The sequence below is a fragment of the Rana temporaria genome, chromosome 1 (assembly GCF_905171775.1).
Source record: "Rana temporaria chromosome 1, aRanTem1.1, whole genome shotgun sequence".
In the NCBI taxonomy this organism is placed as follows: Eukaryota; Metazoa; Chordata; class Amphibia; order Anura; family Ranidae; genus Rana; species Rana temporaria.
The window spans coordinates 439928578-439945399 of NC_053489.1; the positions used below are offsets into that span (position 1 = coordinate 439928578).

Here is a 16822-nt window from a genome sequence, read left to right on the forward strand (position 1 = left end):
CGGGTCAGAACGCGGTGACGTAAAACACACGACGTGCTGAATAAAACGAGGTTCAATGCTTCCAAGCATGTGTCGACTTGATTTTGAGCATGCGCAGGTTTTGAACCGGGCAGCGGTCCATCGGTTCGGTTTTGAAGCATGTTTCAAAATTTTGGACCGAAGGAAAACAGACCGATGGGCTATACACACGGTCGGTTTGGACCGATGAAACTGAACCTCGGTCCATTCTCATTGGTTTTGTCCGACCGTGTGTACGGGGCCTGTGGGTTTGACCTCCATATTAGATGTTTTTTTTTAATCTGAAGACAAAACTCTGCAGAAAATCTAATGGTGTGTATGGGGCTTAATACTCCTGATCATCATATTATTCAAAATGTCTTTCCCTTCTTGGTCATATGCTCAAAAAATAAATCAAACATAGTCCCCGTAATCAGAGAGAAGACAAAAAGGGGGGGGGGGGGGGCTGGACAAAAATGAGAAAGTAGACTACATTTTAAGTTGCTACCATCTTTGCCACTTTTCAAATTTTCAAGAAGGGTGGGAACTTTCTAAAAAATTATATATCCCTGCCAGCACACTATTCAAACAGAGCATCCTTAAACTGATTGTAGAGGAAAAAAATGTATTTAAAACAAACAAAAAGAAAGAAAAAAATTGCTGTGGGGGCACTTGTGCGCGCTCGCGCCTGAGCCGTATCTCTGCGCTCATAAGACACAGAGAGCGCGGCTGAGCTCCACCCCACTGGCTGTGATTGACATCAGCGGGAGCCAATGGCTCCTGCATCTCAGACAATCAGGAGGGAGAGACCTGGGAGAGCCTCAGGTCTCACGCACATCACTGGATCGAGATCTGGCTTTAGGCAAGTATTGGGGGGGCTGAGGGGGGAGTTGCACACTGAAAGTTTTTTTACCTTCATGCATAGAATGCACAAAGGTAAAATACCTTCAGCCTTTACAACCACTTTAAGCTGGCCATAGACAGTTTGAATCTTGGCCGGTTCAGCAGGAACCAGGTGATGGTGTCTGTTTTGATGGGGGAATTCAGCAAAAAATTTTTTTACTGCAACACGTAGTGGCAGGAAAGAAATTTGCGCCTTCTATCACTGGCCCTAGTAAAGCAGAACCCTGCACAGGAAATGCAAGATAAAAATATATGTTACCTAAGAAAATAATGCAAATCTTTGCGATATGCCTTACTGACAAGGTCCTCTCCCTGCGTCAAAACTAGTCTGATATGCATGCTGGCTCGGTAGAACTAAAAATCCCAGCACATCCCAGTTACATTTGTCTTAGCCTGTCTCTGTAAAACTACAAGTCCCAGCACAACATACTTACATTTCAGTATTCATTTTTTCCTTCCACAATCAAAAATCCACATCTGGAAAACCTCCTTTTCTTATATTTCATTATACATGTACCGCAATAAAAAAAAATGACAAGCTATATTTCTTCCAAAGCAAATTCTGAAAGCCATCTACAAATACAGTGAAGACATCCAAGTCAAATTTATGGATATAAAGCCATAGAGATTTAATTGGATGGGTGGTTTAGAGACTACTCTAAGTTATTTATTGATCTGCTTCCCGGAGTTTTCAGACATGTCTAGAAGTCTCAAAGAAATGGATGGAATAAATCAAGCACCCATGATGAATGGTTATGTTAGGCTCCAAAAAGAGGCCATGAGCGAGAGAGAATTCACTAGATGATAGATATAGAGCGTGTAAACTACTAGTGCCATTAGCAGAATACAGCCATTTCCAACAGGCTATGACCATATATAATAGGATTGTAGCAGTTCAATAATACAGGAATCTCCTCCACTTGTGATCATGTGAAAATTGGCAGGTGAATGTCCATTATAGCGAAAGTACTAGAATGATTTTTTTTTTGGATAATTTTAGCTACCCTTAGTTACACGCCTGTGATTATTTGCATTTATAGGACACTTCTAAACTCAAGAAAATGGTTTTTAAATGGTTTAATTCACACTTTGCGTTTCGATGTTTTAGACGTGTTCAGTTTAAACGCTTAAAAAAAATAAAAAATAAAATAGGATTCTGTTTGTCCAAATGCAGATTACATACTCTGATCGCGTCTAAACACATGTAAACAAATTATGCAATTATATGCGTTTAACTGAGGTACTTTCAGGCGCTTTTACCTTTTCATTGGCCTAGAAATTAAAAGAACGTTTTTAAATTTCCATGATGTGGGTAATTGTCTTTAACCTTCCTGTCTCAACTGTGTCACTAAATTGTAAGAGATGTGATGCATTCAAAACTTAGCAGATAAAGAAACATCAGGTGGCTACTTGAACACAAGTGGAATCCTGAAGTTATGACCAGAGAGATGCGGGGGGGGGGGGGGGGGGGGGTTTGGGGTTCAAATTTTTGCAAGCACTCATGTCAATGCTCAGATAAATTATGTGAGTGACGGCATGCATAAGCTAGGAGTTAGGCCTCGTACACACGATCGAGTTTCTCGGCAAAAACCAGCAAGAAACTTGCTGTTTTTTATTTTTTGCAGAGGAAACCGGTCGTGTGTACACTTTGACAAGGAAACTGTCAAGGATCTCGTCGCGCCAAAAAGACAAAAAGAGAGCATGTCTTCTTTTTCCTCAACGGGAATGGGGAAATTTGGCTCCCCGAGATCCTCGACAGCCTAACAAGGAACTCGACGAGCAAAACGATGTTTTGCCAGTCGAGTTTCTCGGTCGTGTGTACGAGGCTTTACACCTAGTACACACTGATAGTTTTTTTTTTTTTTTTTTGTTCAACCAGCAGACTGAACGATAAAAAAAAAAAAAAAACAGCTCAGGTCGGAGAAGCTGTACTAACAATCCAATGCTAGTACAGTGAGCTCCCCTACTGTTCTATTGTGTTCTGACAGGGGGGTGGATACCCCCTGTAGAACACTCCGGTCAGTGCTCTCAACCACTGGCTGATAGCGCTGATCAGGAGTCGGTCGGCAGACCTTTTTCGGTCATGCCCCTTCAACAGGACGGCTGGCTTCTGTCGGACCAGCTGCAGTGCACAAGGACCGAATGTCCGCCTGTTTCTATTGACCTGACCAATGCCGCCCAACATTCAGTCTGTTTTTTTAGGGCTTAAAGCAGGGGTCTCAAACTGGTGGCCCTCCAGTTGTTGCAGAACTACAAGTCCCATGAGGCATTGCAAGGCTGAGTGTTACAATCATGACTGCCACAGGCAGAGAAATTATGGGACTTGTAGTTCTGCAACAGCTGGTGGGCCGCCAGTTTGAGACCCCTGGCTTAAAAAGTGTACTCAATTTAAACTGCGCCACTCTACTAAAATTGAGACAGTGGAGCAGACCATGTGATTAACAAAGTGAGCCATTCCATTTTCTATGCCATGTCTGCTCCTGAAAGCTGCAGGACAGGAGGAGCAGCTCCTTCTGCTCCAGCGCCATATAGTAGGTTACTGACAGTTCACATGCCCACTTCAGCTATTCTCTAGAGGGGATCGGCAGCAGTTAAAATTGGTGCAATCCCCTTCTCAAGGTGGTTTTAAACACTTTCTTGAGCTTGACCTCGATCCAGCGATGTGCACAAGAGAAGAGGTTCTCGCAGCCCTCTCCTCAATGGCTCAGACACAGCCTGTGGCTTCTGCTGCTGTCAATCACAGTCAGTGAGGGAGCAGGGGGCAGGGCCAAGACCCATGGACCCACAGAGTCGGCTAAGAAGCGCGCACGCACGCACGCACGCACGCACACACACACACACACACACACACACACACGTGCCCCCATAGCCAGTGGCTTGCTACTGATCATGTGCAGGGACTATCATCGTAATGCATGGTGATGCAGGTCTCAGGAAGATGCAGAGTGTATCAGGCGATTTCGAGCGAGTCAACACCATACTATGGGACAACTTATGAGTTTATCATGATTTGATATCGGTCCAAAGACTTGGGACCCTTTCACACGGGCGGATCATTTCTTAGACATCCGCTTGCTCAGCAGGGGAATCGATCCGTTGATCCCCGCTGAGCCGGCGGGTGACATATCCGTGTCTGCAGAAACGGACCGATCAGATCTTCGCTTTCCTCTATGGGGGGTAACCGTAGAGTCAGTTTTCATCCGATCTGATAGACGGATGGAAAATAGGGTTTGCATCCGTCTGGATTTAGCGGAGCGGGTCGGATCAGATGTCAGCGGACATGTCACTGCTAACATTCATCGCTCCATAGAGATGTATTGAGCGTCTGTTCAGGTCTGCCGAAAAAACTGACAGGCGGATCTGAATGGTCCGCCAGTGTGAAAGGGGCCTTAAACTAATCTGTACATGCTCCTTCTCCTCTGGGAGCCACAAAGCCTCTTTAGCGAAAACCTCTAGCTATGATCAATTCTCCCATTCACACTCAGAAGAATATCCATTCATTCCCAAAGAGGACTTCTATTTGCCCAAAGGGTGAATAGCATCTTTTCAGTAATAAACAGATTCTTCAGAACAAGAAAAGGCCAACACGGAAGACTTATGCAGTCACAATTGTGCAACTCCCTGAGTGAAGATGCTAGAGCGAGGACTGGAGAGATTTTGGAATCGGGGCAGAGGATATCCCTGTCCATTAAAAACATGAAGTGAAGACCTGGAGATCTGCTGTCTACACAGAAGTAAAACATACTTTGATAGTATTGCATACAAGACCTAGTCACTGTAAATAGAATTTGTTTACCTGCACAAAGACTTTCTGGAGCAAGGCTCTGCGTTCAGTCATGGGCAGCTCATTCTCTGCTCCTCCAGGTACCTCAGGCACGTGTGGGAGGTCAAAAAACAGGTACAGACATTTAATCAGGGTGGAAGGCACCGACATGGTCGTCATGCAGTCCACAGTTTTCTAGTTAAAAGAAATATAGAAAAGTAAACAGCCATTTCAAACAATTTCTTCTAACAGCAGATGTGAATGGAAAAATAATTATACATTGATTTCCTTTAGGAGTAGATGGTCTAGCAATTTAGTTTCCATTTACTGTCAAGGCTATGTAAGCTGCTTTAAAAAAAAAAAAACCTGTATGTTACATACTAGGAACACTGCACAGGTACTTATTTAATTTTACCAGTCCATCAAAATCCTGTGGCACATACATTTTCTTCACTACCCTAACAATCCATTAATATGCCTGGAGCAGGAAAAGCTGTACTGTGTGAGCTATGTGGGAACAGAGCGGCAGAGGTGCAAGAAAAAAAAAAAGAAGTGAGGATGCGTGGCTGAAGTAGGGAGCTGAAGCAAAACGTGTTCTTTATTTTGCATGGGTAAAGTGTATGTCAAGGAAAATAACAAACAAGAAAAATATGCAATATATCTGCAAATTTCCTCATGTTTTATCCCTTTAGAGTATTTTCTTAGTCCCCCTGGAAAATCCCAGAAATACCTGGCAGTACAGTTCACCTAATGTAGCTTCTTGTGATAGGGTGGCAACAATGCTGCACTGATCCTGACACCATCAACTCTGACGAAACGTGTTGGGTGGGACCAGGAGTGACGCTACCATGTTTTTATAGCAGCTCGATACACTGTTTTTGGCAATTGCTGTATTGTTTACATGACCATGTGAGTGTACTGTTTTTTTATACATTTACTAAATCGTCTAGACAGTATTACACTATGGTTTTCTTTCATTTATATACTTCTGAACCTGTGTGAAACTGATGTGGAAGTTACCAGGACCTACAGTACTTTTGTGGATCTACCTGGGAAACAATCTCCCCCACTGCGTTGTTTGGCTTTTGCATTAGTTTGGAGGCCAACACTTTTTGGTAAGCTGCCATCTTTTCTCTTTGGAGGCGTTTCACACGGAGGACCCTGGGGAAGCTGGCTTTTTCCTACATGCATCTATTTTCTGCTTTTCACTTCTCACTTGCTGGATTTGATTGGGACATTGGATTTCATCTCTAACCCCCTTTTTCATATATTTTTTCTGGACTTTATGTTTTTTTTATTATGTTTATTTTCTTTTGAATCATGCTCATATAGGTTTGATAGCGCTGCACTTTTTACATTAGTTATTGATCCTAAATTTACAGCAGAGTTGCCACTCTTGTGTAGGCTTGCGCTACAGTGGAATGAAAAAAAAATAATGTTGCAGTGGTCATGACTGTCCGTATTGTCACTGCGGATTCACAATCTTGCACGGGTGTCAAACTGGCGGCCCTCCAACTGTTGCAGAACTACAAGTCCCATGAGGCCTTGCAAGGCTGACAGTTACAAGTATGACTCCCAAAAGCAGAGTCATGATGGGACTTGTAGTTTCACAACAGCTGGAGGGCCACCAGTTTGACATTCCTGCCGGGTGTAGCATATCAATCATCATCTGGACACACCTAAACCAAATAAGGAGGATTTTCTCAATCAATGAAAATATTACTGCTTACTTTATGAGGCTTTAGTTGTACTTAGGCTGTAGTACCCTTGCTTATATAAGCTATACTAAACACTATGCTAGAAGCATTACTTGCAGTAAGTGCCCATGTGAACTAACTCTACAAACAACAATGCTGCAATTTATCAGGGCCTTTACCCAAGTTAGAAATGCATAAAATATTTGTTTTCTGCTGTGATGATGCACCAGATGTGCTGAAAAATGTGACGATGACCAAAAACTACTATTCTTTATCTTCCCGGGCGCTAAACTCACCGTAGCAAAAGCCTGGAAGCTTCCCAAGGTCTCAATCATAGCGGCCAAATGCAAAATATCTTGGATTATGTCCCAATAGAAGATGGTGAGCTCCATATTAGACACCTCAACCCGGTTCAAGGAGACCTGGGAACCTTGGGCCAACTACATGGAAGTGGGCATGGAAGTGGGCAACTCCCCGAACACGTTTGAGCTGTAATGAGGTTCCTTAAAGTCTGAATGACTGACAGTACATCCCCTTTCTTTCTACTTCCAACTTCCAGTCTTCTTTCTACCCTACCCCCCTCATCTTTCCCACTCCCACTTGTTATGTTTGGGCCTTGTCCCCATGTAATGGTGTCTTGCAAGCGGACACATATCTGGATATAGTTGAATAAGGGGCTTAACCCCGTGTATACCATGCAACAACAAATGCAGTTCGACATGATAAAGTCAAATCTCGATGTATGTGGAGTTCACAGATCCCGCCAACTCCTGGGGTAATTACATTAGGAAGCGGACCGGTGGGTGGGGATCTGTTCATTTCTCCCCTGCACAGTTAGATCCCTTTTGCAGGAAGAGGATGAGATGGATCTATACCCAAAGACACACTAGATTTCCGGATCACGAGTTGTTGTTTTACTTGTACCCATGGTAATAGACAATCTAGAGTGGTCTTACATGACAACTCTGTAGATCTTTTTTCTATGACATTGTAGTGCTGTATATTTCATTTCATGCATTGGTATACCATGTTTTTTCTTTATAAATAATAAAAAAAAACATTTAAAAGTAAAATGTGATGATGAAAACAATGAATAGGAACACACCTGCCCAGATGAAGCCAACAGGTTAATGACAGTCAGAAGCATCCAGCCCCTGCTGGTCTCTTCACTCTGGTTGATCTCCAGGAACTGGACAATGGCTCGACTTGCAGCCTCTGCAGTAGAAGATGAAGTTAAATTAAATATCACTTTCTTGTTTATCCAAGAGTTCCAATTTTGATAGTTAACAGTGGTTTAGGTTATTGCAGTCATTTTGTGTATAATTCCTTATATGATTATACCATATAAAAATTACACATGTGGCAGATATACGGTTTTACAGAAAATGGGTGTATGCTCATCATGACCACCACTTGAACCTCTTTTCCCAACTTTCACACAACTCCCCTTTGAGACATAAGGAACATTTTAAAGTAACAGCAAATCTATCAAGTGCAAAAAAAAAAAAAAAAATGGGAGGGATGTACAGTGCCTTGCAAAAGTATTCACACCCCCCTTGGCATTGGTCATGTTTTGTTGTCTCACAACCTGCAATTAACACGGATTGTTTGAGGATTTGCATCATTTAATTTACAGAACATGCCCACAACTTTGAAGATTTTTTTTTTATTGTGAAGCAAACAACAAATAGGACAAAATAACAGAAAAAGTCAATGTGCATAACTTTTCACCCCCCCTAAAGTCAATACTTTGTAGAACCATCTTTTGCGGCTATCACAGCTCCAGGTCGCCTTGGATAAGTCTCTATGATCTCGCCACATCTTACCACTGGGATTTTTGCCCATTCCTCTTTGCAAAACTGCTCCAGCTCTTTCACGTTGGATGTTTTGTGCTTCTGAACAGCAATCTAAGTCTGACCACAGATTTTCTATTGGATTAAGGTCTGGGCTTTGACTAGGCCAGGAATGGGCAAACTGCGGGCCGTATACGGTGGACCTTTTAATCCGGCCCGCAGAGCGCTAGCTAACAGCATGGTAGTGGCTGGGCCGGCCAGCAGCTAGTGGGGGTGCGGGGCCGTAGGCAGAGTACGGATTGAGCCGTACGTGCAGGCGCATGCAGGGAGTTGACGTCACGTCAGACGTCGTCAACTGCCTTTCCGCGCGCCTGCTAGTGAGGAGCGATGCATGCGGCAGTCTCGCCACCACCACTCTCCTGGCAGTACATAGCCTTTGGAAAGAAGAGAGAGAAGACCACAGTCTGGAACTCTGTAAGTTAACTAGTTATTCACTCAGGTATATATATACTGTTTGCTAGCTGGTGAGGTGAGGGCGGCAGCAGCAGCAAGCGCGCGAACTCCATACGGTGGCGGCTCTGACTGGAGCACTATACAGGGGGGCTTTATGGTACATTGAGGAGACATTATGAAGTGAATAACAGATTGAATAAAATAACTTGTATCAGGTAGGGTAAATTAACAGGGGGCACATAACTAGGGAGGGGTATGCCATCAGGGTACACGTAGGCCAGGTAATGTAACTGAGGAGGGCTAAGCTACTAGCAGACAATATACGGGGGTAATATAACTTGTATATTACCCCTCACTCCTGTATTATGTCTTCGATAGGCCTCCTCAGTTATATTACCCCTGTGTAATGTACCCAGATACCCATCAGTTAACAAAAAAGGGAGACCAACAACACTGTTCCCACTAAAATTGAAGGTATTATTTTATGAAAGAAATACATTGCATAAAAGTTTTGTAAAATAACTATTTTTATGCTTTTCTACCTTAAATTAATCTAAACATTTAATGTTACAAATTTAAATTTAATTTATATTAATTCACACATACACACCGTCCATCTACTCTTGGTCCGGCCACCGGGTCCAATATATGAACCCATTGCAGCCCTCGAGTCAAAAAGTTTGCCCACCCCTGGACTAGGCCATTCGAACACATTTACATGTTTCCCCTTAAACCAGTGTTGTAACGTCGTAAAAAAATGTTGTGTGTGGGCTTTAACAACGTGAAAAATGCTTGAGAAGCAAATTATGAGACGGGAGCGCTCGTTCTGGTAAAACTAGCGTTCGTAATGGAGTAAGCACATTCATCACGCTGTAACAGACTGAAAAGCGCAAATTGTCTTTTACTAACACGAAATCTGCAAAAGCAGCCCCAAGGGTGGCGTCATCCGCATTGAACTTTCCCTTTATAGTGCCGTCGTACGTCACCGCGCTTTGCTAGAGCATTTTTTTTTTCACGATCGTGTATAGGCAAGGCCATTTTAACGATCGGGTTGAAAAAAAATCATTTTTTTCTATACCATAAAAAATGTCATTTTTTACAACCCGAAAAATGTTGTGACTTCTGAAGGCAATTGGTTGCACCAGAGCTTTTTATGGGCTTCATAATAAAAGGGGGTAAATACATACGCACATGCCAATTAGCAGTTTTTATTTCTGAAAAATAGTTTTATGTATATATTTTTCAAATTTTACTTCACCAACTTAGACTATTGTGTTCTGATCCATCACATATAATTCAGATTAAAAAAACATTGAAGTAAATGTTGTAATGTAGCAAAATAGGTCAAAAGCCAAGGGGAGTGAATTCTTTTGCAAGGCACTGTATATAAAAACTTCATGACCATACACTATATTACAATGACAATGTTCTTTCCCTACCATTTACAGAATGTGACTTTTTACAAGGCTCAAATACACAAAATGATACATAAACATGTAAGATTTTTTGTTTGGCTGAGTGGGGAAGGGTTAGGCCTTTGTCTGATGAGAAAATGCTTCTAAGGCCGAGTACTCACAAGCAGACATGTCCGATGAAACCGGTCCGCGGACCGTTTTCATCGGACATGTCTGCCCGGGGACTTCTGTTCGATGGCTGTACACACCATCGAACAGAAGTCCGCGCGTAAACAATACGCGGGGCGTGTCCGCGGTGTCGCCGCGTCGATGACGCAGTGTGGCCGCGACAATGACGCGGCGACGTGGGCGGCCTGCCTTTAAAAAGCTTCCACGCATGCGTCGAAGTCATTCGACGCATGCGAGGGATGGCGGGCGGCCGGACATGTACGGTAGGTCTGTACAGACGACCGTACATGTCGGGGGGACAGGTTTCCAGCGGACTGTTTTAAAGCAAGTCCAGGAAACGGTTGTCCGCTGGAAACCTGTCCGATCCGCCCGAAAATGGTCCGCTCGTGCCTACACACGGCCAAACATGTCTGCTGAAACTGGTCCGCGGACCAGTTTCAGCAGACATGTTTGGTCGTTAGTACGGGGCCTAAGAGTAGTTGTATATGCGGTTGGATTAAGGAAATCACTAATCTCTTCACCTGGTAATGTGTCGGCCAATACCCTTACTTGAAGACAGCTAGTAGGCTTTGAACTTGGTCTACAACAACAACAACAACTCCACTTGACTAATTGAATAAGGGTACATGTACTCCAGATTCTGACTGCTCCAGTCTAAAGTCTGGTACACAGGGGCCAAATATCAGCTGGTTCAAGAGAAGCTACCCAACAATTGGCCCATGTGTACACCAGCCCGGTCGAGTGGGCGAGCTGGAAAACCAGCATTCAATCGGCATCTGATCAGGGTCAACAGCCAATGGCTGTGAGTAATAATGAAAGGAAAGCCCAGATGGCTGCACAGAAAACTGAGATCCAAATGCCTTTATCCACATAAAACCATGAGGAGCACTACATGTACAAGAAATGGCTGTGAGTGCTGATCGGTGTGTCCAGGCAGGGGGCGGCAGTGCAGAACACAATACCTCAGTGGGGGAGATCGCTGTACTACCAGATAGCACAGCGAGCTCCTTGCTTTATTTATTTTTCCGCTCAGCCCGCTGGGTTAAATAAAAAACTGATAGTGTGCACTAGGCTTTAGGCTGGCGATACAGGAGTAATTCCCCCATCCACACATTTGATGTGGATAGGGGAATCCTCCCCACTAAGTTATTGTTTTCTGACAGCAGGGAGGAGACTATTGGTACATAAAGAGCTCTGATGCATGAACAGCAGGAAGTTCAACAGGTGGGCATGGTATGCCAGCTAAATCAGATACAAGTCTGTATTATATTTAAATACAAAAGATGAAAAAGTAAACACACCTGTGGACTTATTAGAAGCTCTCCTTCGAATCTCAGTCACCATCAAGCGTGACACTTGCGTTGTAAACTGTAGAAGGTCTGAAAACTTCTCGGTCATTGTGCTAGGAGGTGCATTTCCAAACACCTAATAATAAAAGAAAATCGTGAATCAAATGCAACAATAAAATATTGTGAAGCAAAAAATAAATAAAAAAGGGAGTATAAATTGTACAATATTTTTTCCAAACAAATGTTGAAATATGGTGGTAAAAAAAAAAAAATCTAAAAAAAAATCTAATTTACGGTTTTAGCATAACTTTAAGGCAGAACTTTACCCATAACAGCAAGAAACATACATTCCACATTAATAGTTATGCTACAAAAAATGGGTGTGCTGTTAAATGCCTCCAGCATTGCTTCTGTTTCTTTTGGCTGGAGACTGCCATTTTGCTGAAGCCCAGAGCCCCTAAGCAGTAGTAAACCTAGGCTGTCAACAGATCGGCCTTTACAAGTGCCTAAAGATAGGTGAGCAACTGAGCATGTGCAGAGCAGGGTGAGACATCCTATTACTGGATTTTACACAGTATATACACTTTTTTTTTATGTTTTACATACCTGCAAATGAGGCCAGCCTAAAGTCAAAAAGCAGGACCTAATTTTTTGACTAAAGTTCAACTTTAAGATGTTAAGAGACATCAAATTGCTTCATTACTCAGTTAAAAAAAATTATACAATAATAATACATTTTTATATTCACGCCAATCTAATAAAAATAGGTAGATATTGGAACAAATCATTTTGAGGTTATATGAAATGTTTCAGAACATATAGGGAATGCCACCTGCACCCAACTGAAGGGCCATTTCCCTTAGTGAAGGGAGAAATCCTTTCAAAATAAAGCTCTAGGTACGAGTGATCCCACTGGAAGATTTTCCCTGCTATCCTATTCTGATAACAGATGAGAATTTTGGATCTCCCATCACTTTCTAGTCTTTGTGATGATGGTCAGTAAAGCTCAGTTGCAGGGACACAGACAACCACAATAAAAATCTGACAGTGATTCCAACCCCTGTACTTTAATAAACCATACTGCTCATAACATGGCTTGGTTAGTTTTAGATCTTTTAATAGACAATTTAAGTGGTTGTAAAGTCAGTGATCACAAATACTGCCAGCACTTCTGTTACAACAAGCTATACTACAAAGGCGAGGGGAGGGGTGGGTTTGTACCGCTATTCCCGTGGTCAGCACACCTAGGGAGTCAAAAGAACAGGCAGGATCAACCAGGTACTTTACAGCATAGAAAGTGACAAATGACACAGCACAAGCACTATGCGGTTTAACATGCTTTAAAAAAGGAACAGCATGTTTTTTTTGTTTTTTATGGTTACAACCTCTTTAAGCCTGGCTGGTGAATCTTTAACTTAACAGATTCTTAGAAAATCCTACCATCTTCAGAAAATCACATCATCACCTGAAAATTTCCAACCGATAACATGAACTACAAGTATTATCATCATTATCATAATGAAGTAAAAAGTCAAGCAAAAAAAAATATATATATATTATTTTTGAATAATTTAAAAATCTCTTGCTACTTTAATCATTTGAAATCAACCAGCCGTGTTGGCGCTAAAGAGCGGCTCGTTTTAGCAGGGCTTTAGCGCTGTTTAAGCAGTGCTTTTTGCCTGCTAGCAGGGTGCTTTTAACCCCCAAAGAAGGGGTTAAAAACTCCAGTTTTGTGTTTTCATTCCAATGGGCAGGGCGTTTTTGGAGCACAATATACAGCGGTCCTAAACCACCACAAAGAAGCTGCTTACAGGACTTTTCAGAATGTCCCTGCAAGTGCAGTGCCCCAATATGAAAAGTAACACTTAAATGGGAGACGGTGTTCAGGCAAACCGTCCCAGTGTGAAAGGGGTCAAAGGCCTCATTCACACGAGTTGGATCCGTTGCCACGGAGTTCGTCAGCTCAGCGGGAGATCTCTCCGTTGATCTCTGCTGAGCCGGTGGATGACAGGTCCCTCTCTGTTTACTGAGCAGGGAGGGGCTGGTCGAGCGCAGCTGTCTCCTATGGAGAGATCGAACGAAAACAACGTAATCGCCATCTGTCTAATTTTAGCAGATCGGACCGGATGTCAGCGGACATTGTCACCGCTGACATCCATCGCTCCATAGACTTGCATGGAGCGCCTGTTCAGGTCCGCCGAAAAAACTGACAGGCAGACCTGAACGGTTCAACCATGTGAAAGTGGCCTTAATCTTCAACTGGTCATCTAAAATCTGTACTGTATACACTTGAAAAGAAAAATGTTTAAAAGGGCAACCAATACAAAACATCTGTTAGAACTGGTAAGCTGCAAAATACTCTATTTTTGTTTTGATGCGCTTGAATATGCTTTAAAGATTCAGTCTACTCAAAGCCAATATTTTAGTTGTTGGTGGAAACAGACAAGATGAATCAACCACTAGGTTGTCATACAGTGGCATCTTAGCACCTAAAATTGTGACCTGGCACAGTTAGCATTTTATTCATTCGCTGCTTTTTTTGTCTAAAAATGATTATATATATATATATATATATATATATATATATATATATATATATATATATATATATATATATATATATATATATATATATATATATATCTTGTGGCAAAGTCGCTTGGGTTAGTAGAAATAGGGAAACATGCAGCGCAGCAAAGTCACCAAAATAGCAATAAATATGGCTTTATTGCATCAAAAATAATAATACAAACAAAAAGGCCTACTCCAGCTTAGGAGGCTAACTAAACAGTAGTGTCCCTCACTACGGGTTACTGGGGCGGCTATTCCGGCCTCCAGTATAAACAAACAAAAATAATAGTTCAATATAAACAATAAGTTCTGACAGACCTTGTTCCTCAGATACACAGACAGACTTCAGTCTGCCCATCCAGCACAGCCTGGATCTCACACTGAGCTCTCCCCTCCCTAGACTCCATCAGGTGCAGGCTAATTAATAGGGAGAGAGAGGAGGTTTACCTGTTGGGCCAGGCTTAACCCTTTCTAAGACAGGGAAAGCTGACCTTTCCAATCTCACACTGACATACCTGGAATCATGTACTCTGTCACAATATATATATATATATATATATATATATATATATATATATATATATATATATATATATATATATATATATATATATATATATATTAGACTTGCCTGCTCTGTGCAATGGTTTTGCACAGAGCAGCCCAGATCCTCCTCTTCTCGGGTCCCTCGCCAACGCTCCTGGCCCCTCCCTGCTAAGTGCCCCCTTTAGCAAGCAGATTATTATGGGGGAACCCAGGCCGAGCCGCTGCTTTGTGTCAATTCAGACATGGAGCCACGGTTTACCGCAGCCCTCTCTCTCTATCACTGGCTCACTGACTTTGATGGGCAGCAGAGGAAGCCCATGGCACCCGCTGTGTGTCTCAGCCAATCAGGAGAGAGCCCTGGACAGCCGAGTCTCTTGTGTAACAATCGCTGGATCGAGATGGGTATTAGAAGGGGTTGAGGGGGGCTGTCAGGATAAAAAAAAAACCTTCTGCCTTTAGAACCACTTTAATCCCTATAGGAAAACAACTGCAGAGGTACAGCAAGGGCAAAGAAGATTTTAGCTGCAGCCTCAAAAGACTACTGTAGGACATAACATGAGCATACATGTACGTTTTTTTTCATTCATTCAACCAGTGGAGATCTCTGCATCAACACAAACAATGTGAATGCAGGGATCCCTCTATTGTATTATGACATCAGGGACAGGGACCGGGACCAGGATCGGGACCCCCCCCCCCCATTAGGATACACAGATCAGCATTTGCAGCCTACTGATCAATTGATGGTTTTCCAAGCGGTCCATTCAATGTAAGCCAGTGATTAGACCGGTTTCTGTTGAACTGGCAGGGGTACGCGAGTACCAGGCAAAAGCAGTTTTATTCAGGTAACTAAAGTTGTTTTAGGTGGTGGTAAGGGAGGGTTGGGGGGAGTAGGCCAAAAAAGGCAACTATACTTCCTCTAAAGCACTAGTACTATCACTATAACCTGCACTTACCCTGTTAAAGACAGGCAGCATCATGTAAAGTTTTTCTTCCTGTTCCTTTTGAGTCATGTGTCGGGCAGGATGACAAAGCTCAGTGAAGAGTCGCCTCAAATGCATTAAACCTAGGGCATTGTCCTGCGGGCTGCACTCCTCTTGCCGAGGTCGGCCCATGATCCTCTTCACCATATTCATGGTTGCACTTTTGTTAATGCTCCCTTCTTACCTACAGGGAAAAAAAATAAATAATTACCATAAACAAATCACCCATTTAACGATCATTTCAAGCAATATAAAACATTTTTTTCCTCTTTAACAAGACCACCAGATACGAGCAGAAAAATAACACCAATTTGTTTTCTTACAACTTTTCAAGATTTTAAAAATGACATATATACCAAAAAAAAATAAAAAATAACACTCCAAAAGATAAAGACACAAGTAATCCATGTATCTAACAATTCTAGCATCAAACTACTCTTTTTTCAGACTCATCTGTGAATACAACACAAGTCCCTTCTCTGCATAAAAACACAGCAGGATCCTTCCACAGCACTCTTGTAAACAGCAGGACGCGCATGCCACCATTGTTTGCATTGCTTGGACAGCCAAAGTCCTTTCTAACCGATGTACTCTGTTATTATTGTATCATCCAACACCATTATAATTGAAGGTGGTACTGTAAGCAAAATCTGGACGGATATTTTACAGATTTGGAAAAGTCAGGGAAACTTATTTTTCTCATGAGTAGCAGATGGAGGATGGATTACCACTTTCGCTGGAAATCCCCTTTACAAGTGCACGCTGGCATATAGATATGGTAACAGACTTCTGCATTTGCCTGCCCACCCTTGGTTTGATTTTGAAAAACATGTAATGGAGATTGACGCTTACAAAAAGGTATTCTAAAGTTTAAGGCAGGCCATAGATTATGGGATTTTCTTTCCTGCAACCACAGGTGTTCTGCTGGTAGGGGTGCGCAGGTAACCTATCTTTCCGGCAGAACACAATGATTATGATTATAGCTGCTGGCAATAATCCCATGCTAGAACTCCAACATGCTTGTTATGCCCAATATATTTAAGCCTGCCCGTAGATAGATTGAATCTCAGCCGGTCCCTGCTGAACATGCCTAGATTTGAACCATCTATGGCCGGATTTAAGCTGGCCATGAACTGGTGGATTTTCGTACGAATGCTCACATGAAAACTTTCATCAGTACATTAGATATTGCCATCAGAACCTCAGTGAATGTTGTTACAATGTACTCCATTCATTATTGGTAG

At 42.4% G+C, this 16822-nt stretch overlaps 1 protein-coding gene across 5 annotated transcripts in view; it reads right to left on the reverse strand.

Moving 5' to 3' along the window:
- The window catches only part of WDFY3 (WD repeat and FYVE domain containing 3), a 365507-nt gene that overhangs the window by 235654 nt on the left and 113031 nt on the right, over window positions 1-16822 (reverse strand). For all 5 annotated transcript variants that reach the window (XM_040326535.1, XM_040326529.1, XM_040326514.1 and 2 more), the window contains exons 3-6: window positions 15552-15762; window positions 11491-11614; window positions 7466-7575; window positions 4697-4858 (exon numbers count right to left, since the gene is read on the reverse strand). In XM_040326535.1, the coding sequence (XP_040182469.1) occupies window positions 4697-4858; window positions 7466-7575; window positions 11491-11614; window positions 15552-15731 (576 nt within the window). In that variant the 5' untranslated portion in view covers window positions 15732-15762. The remainder of the gene's footprint in view (window positions 1-4696; window positions 4859-7465; window positions 7576-11490; window positions 11615-15551; window positions 15763-16822) is intronic.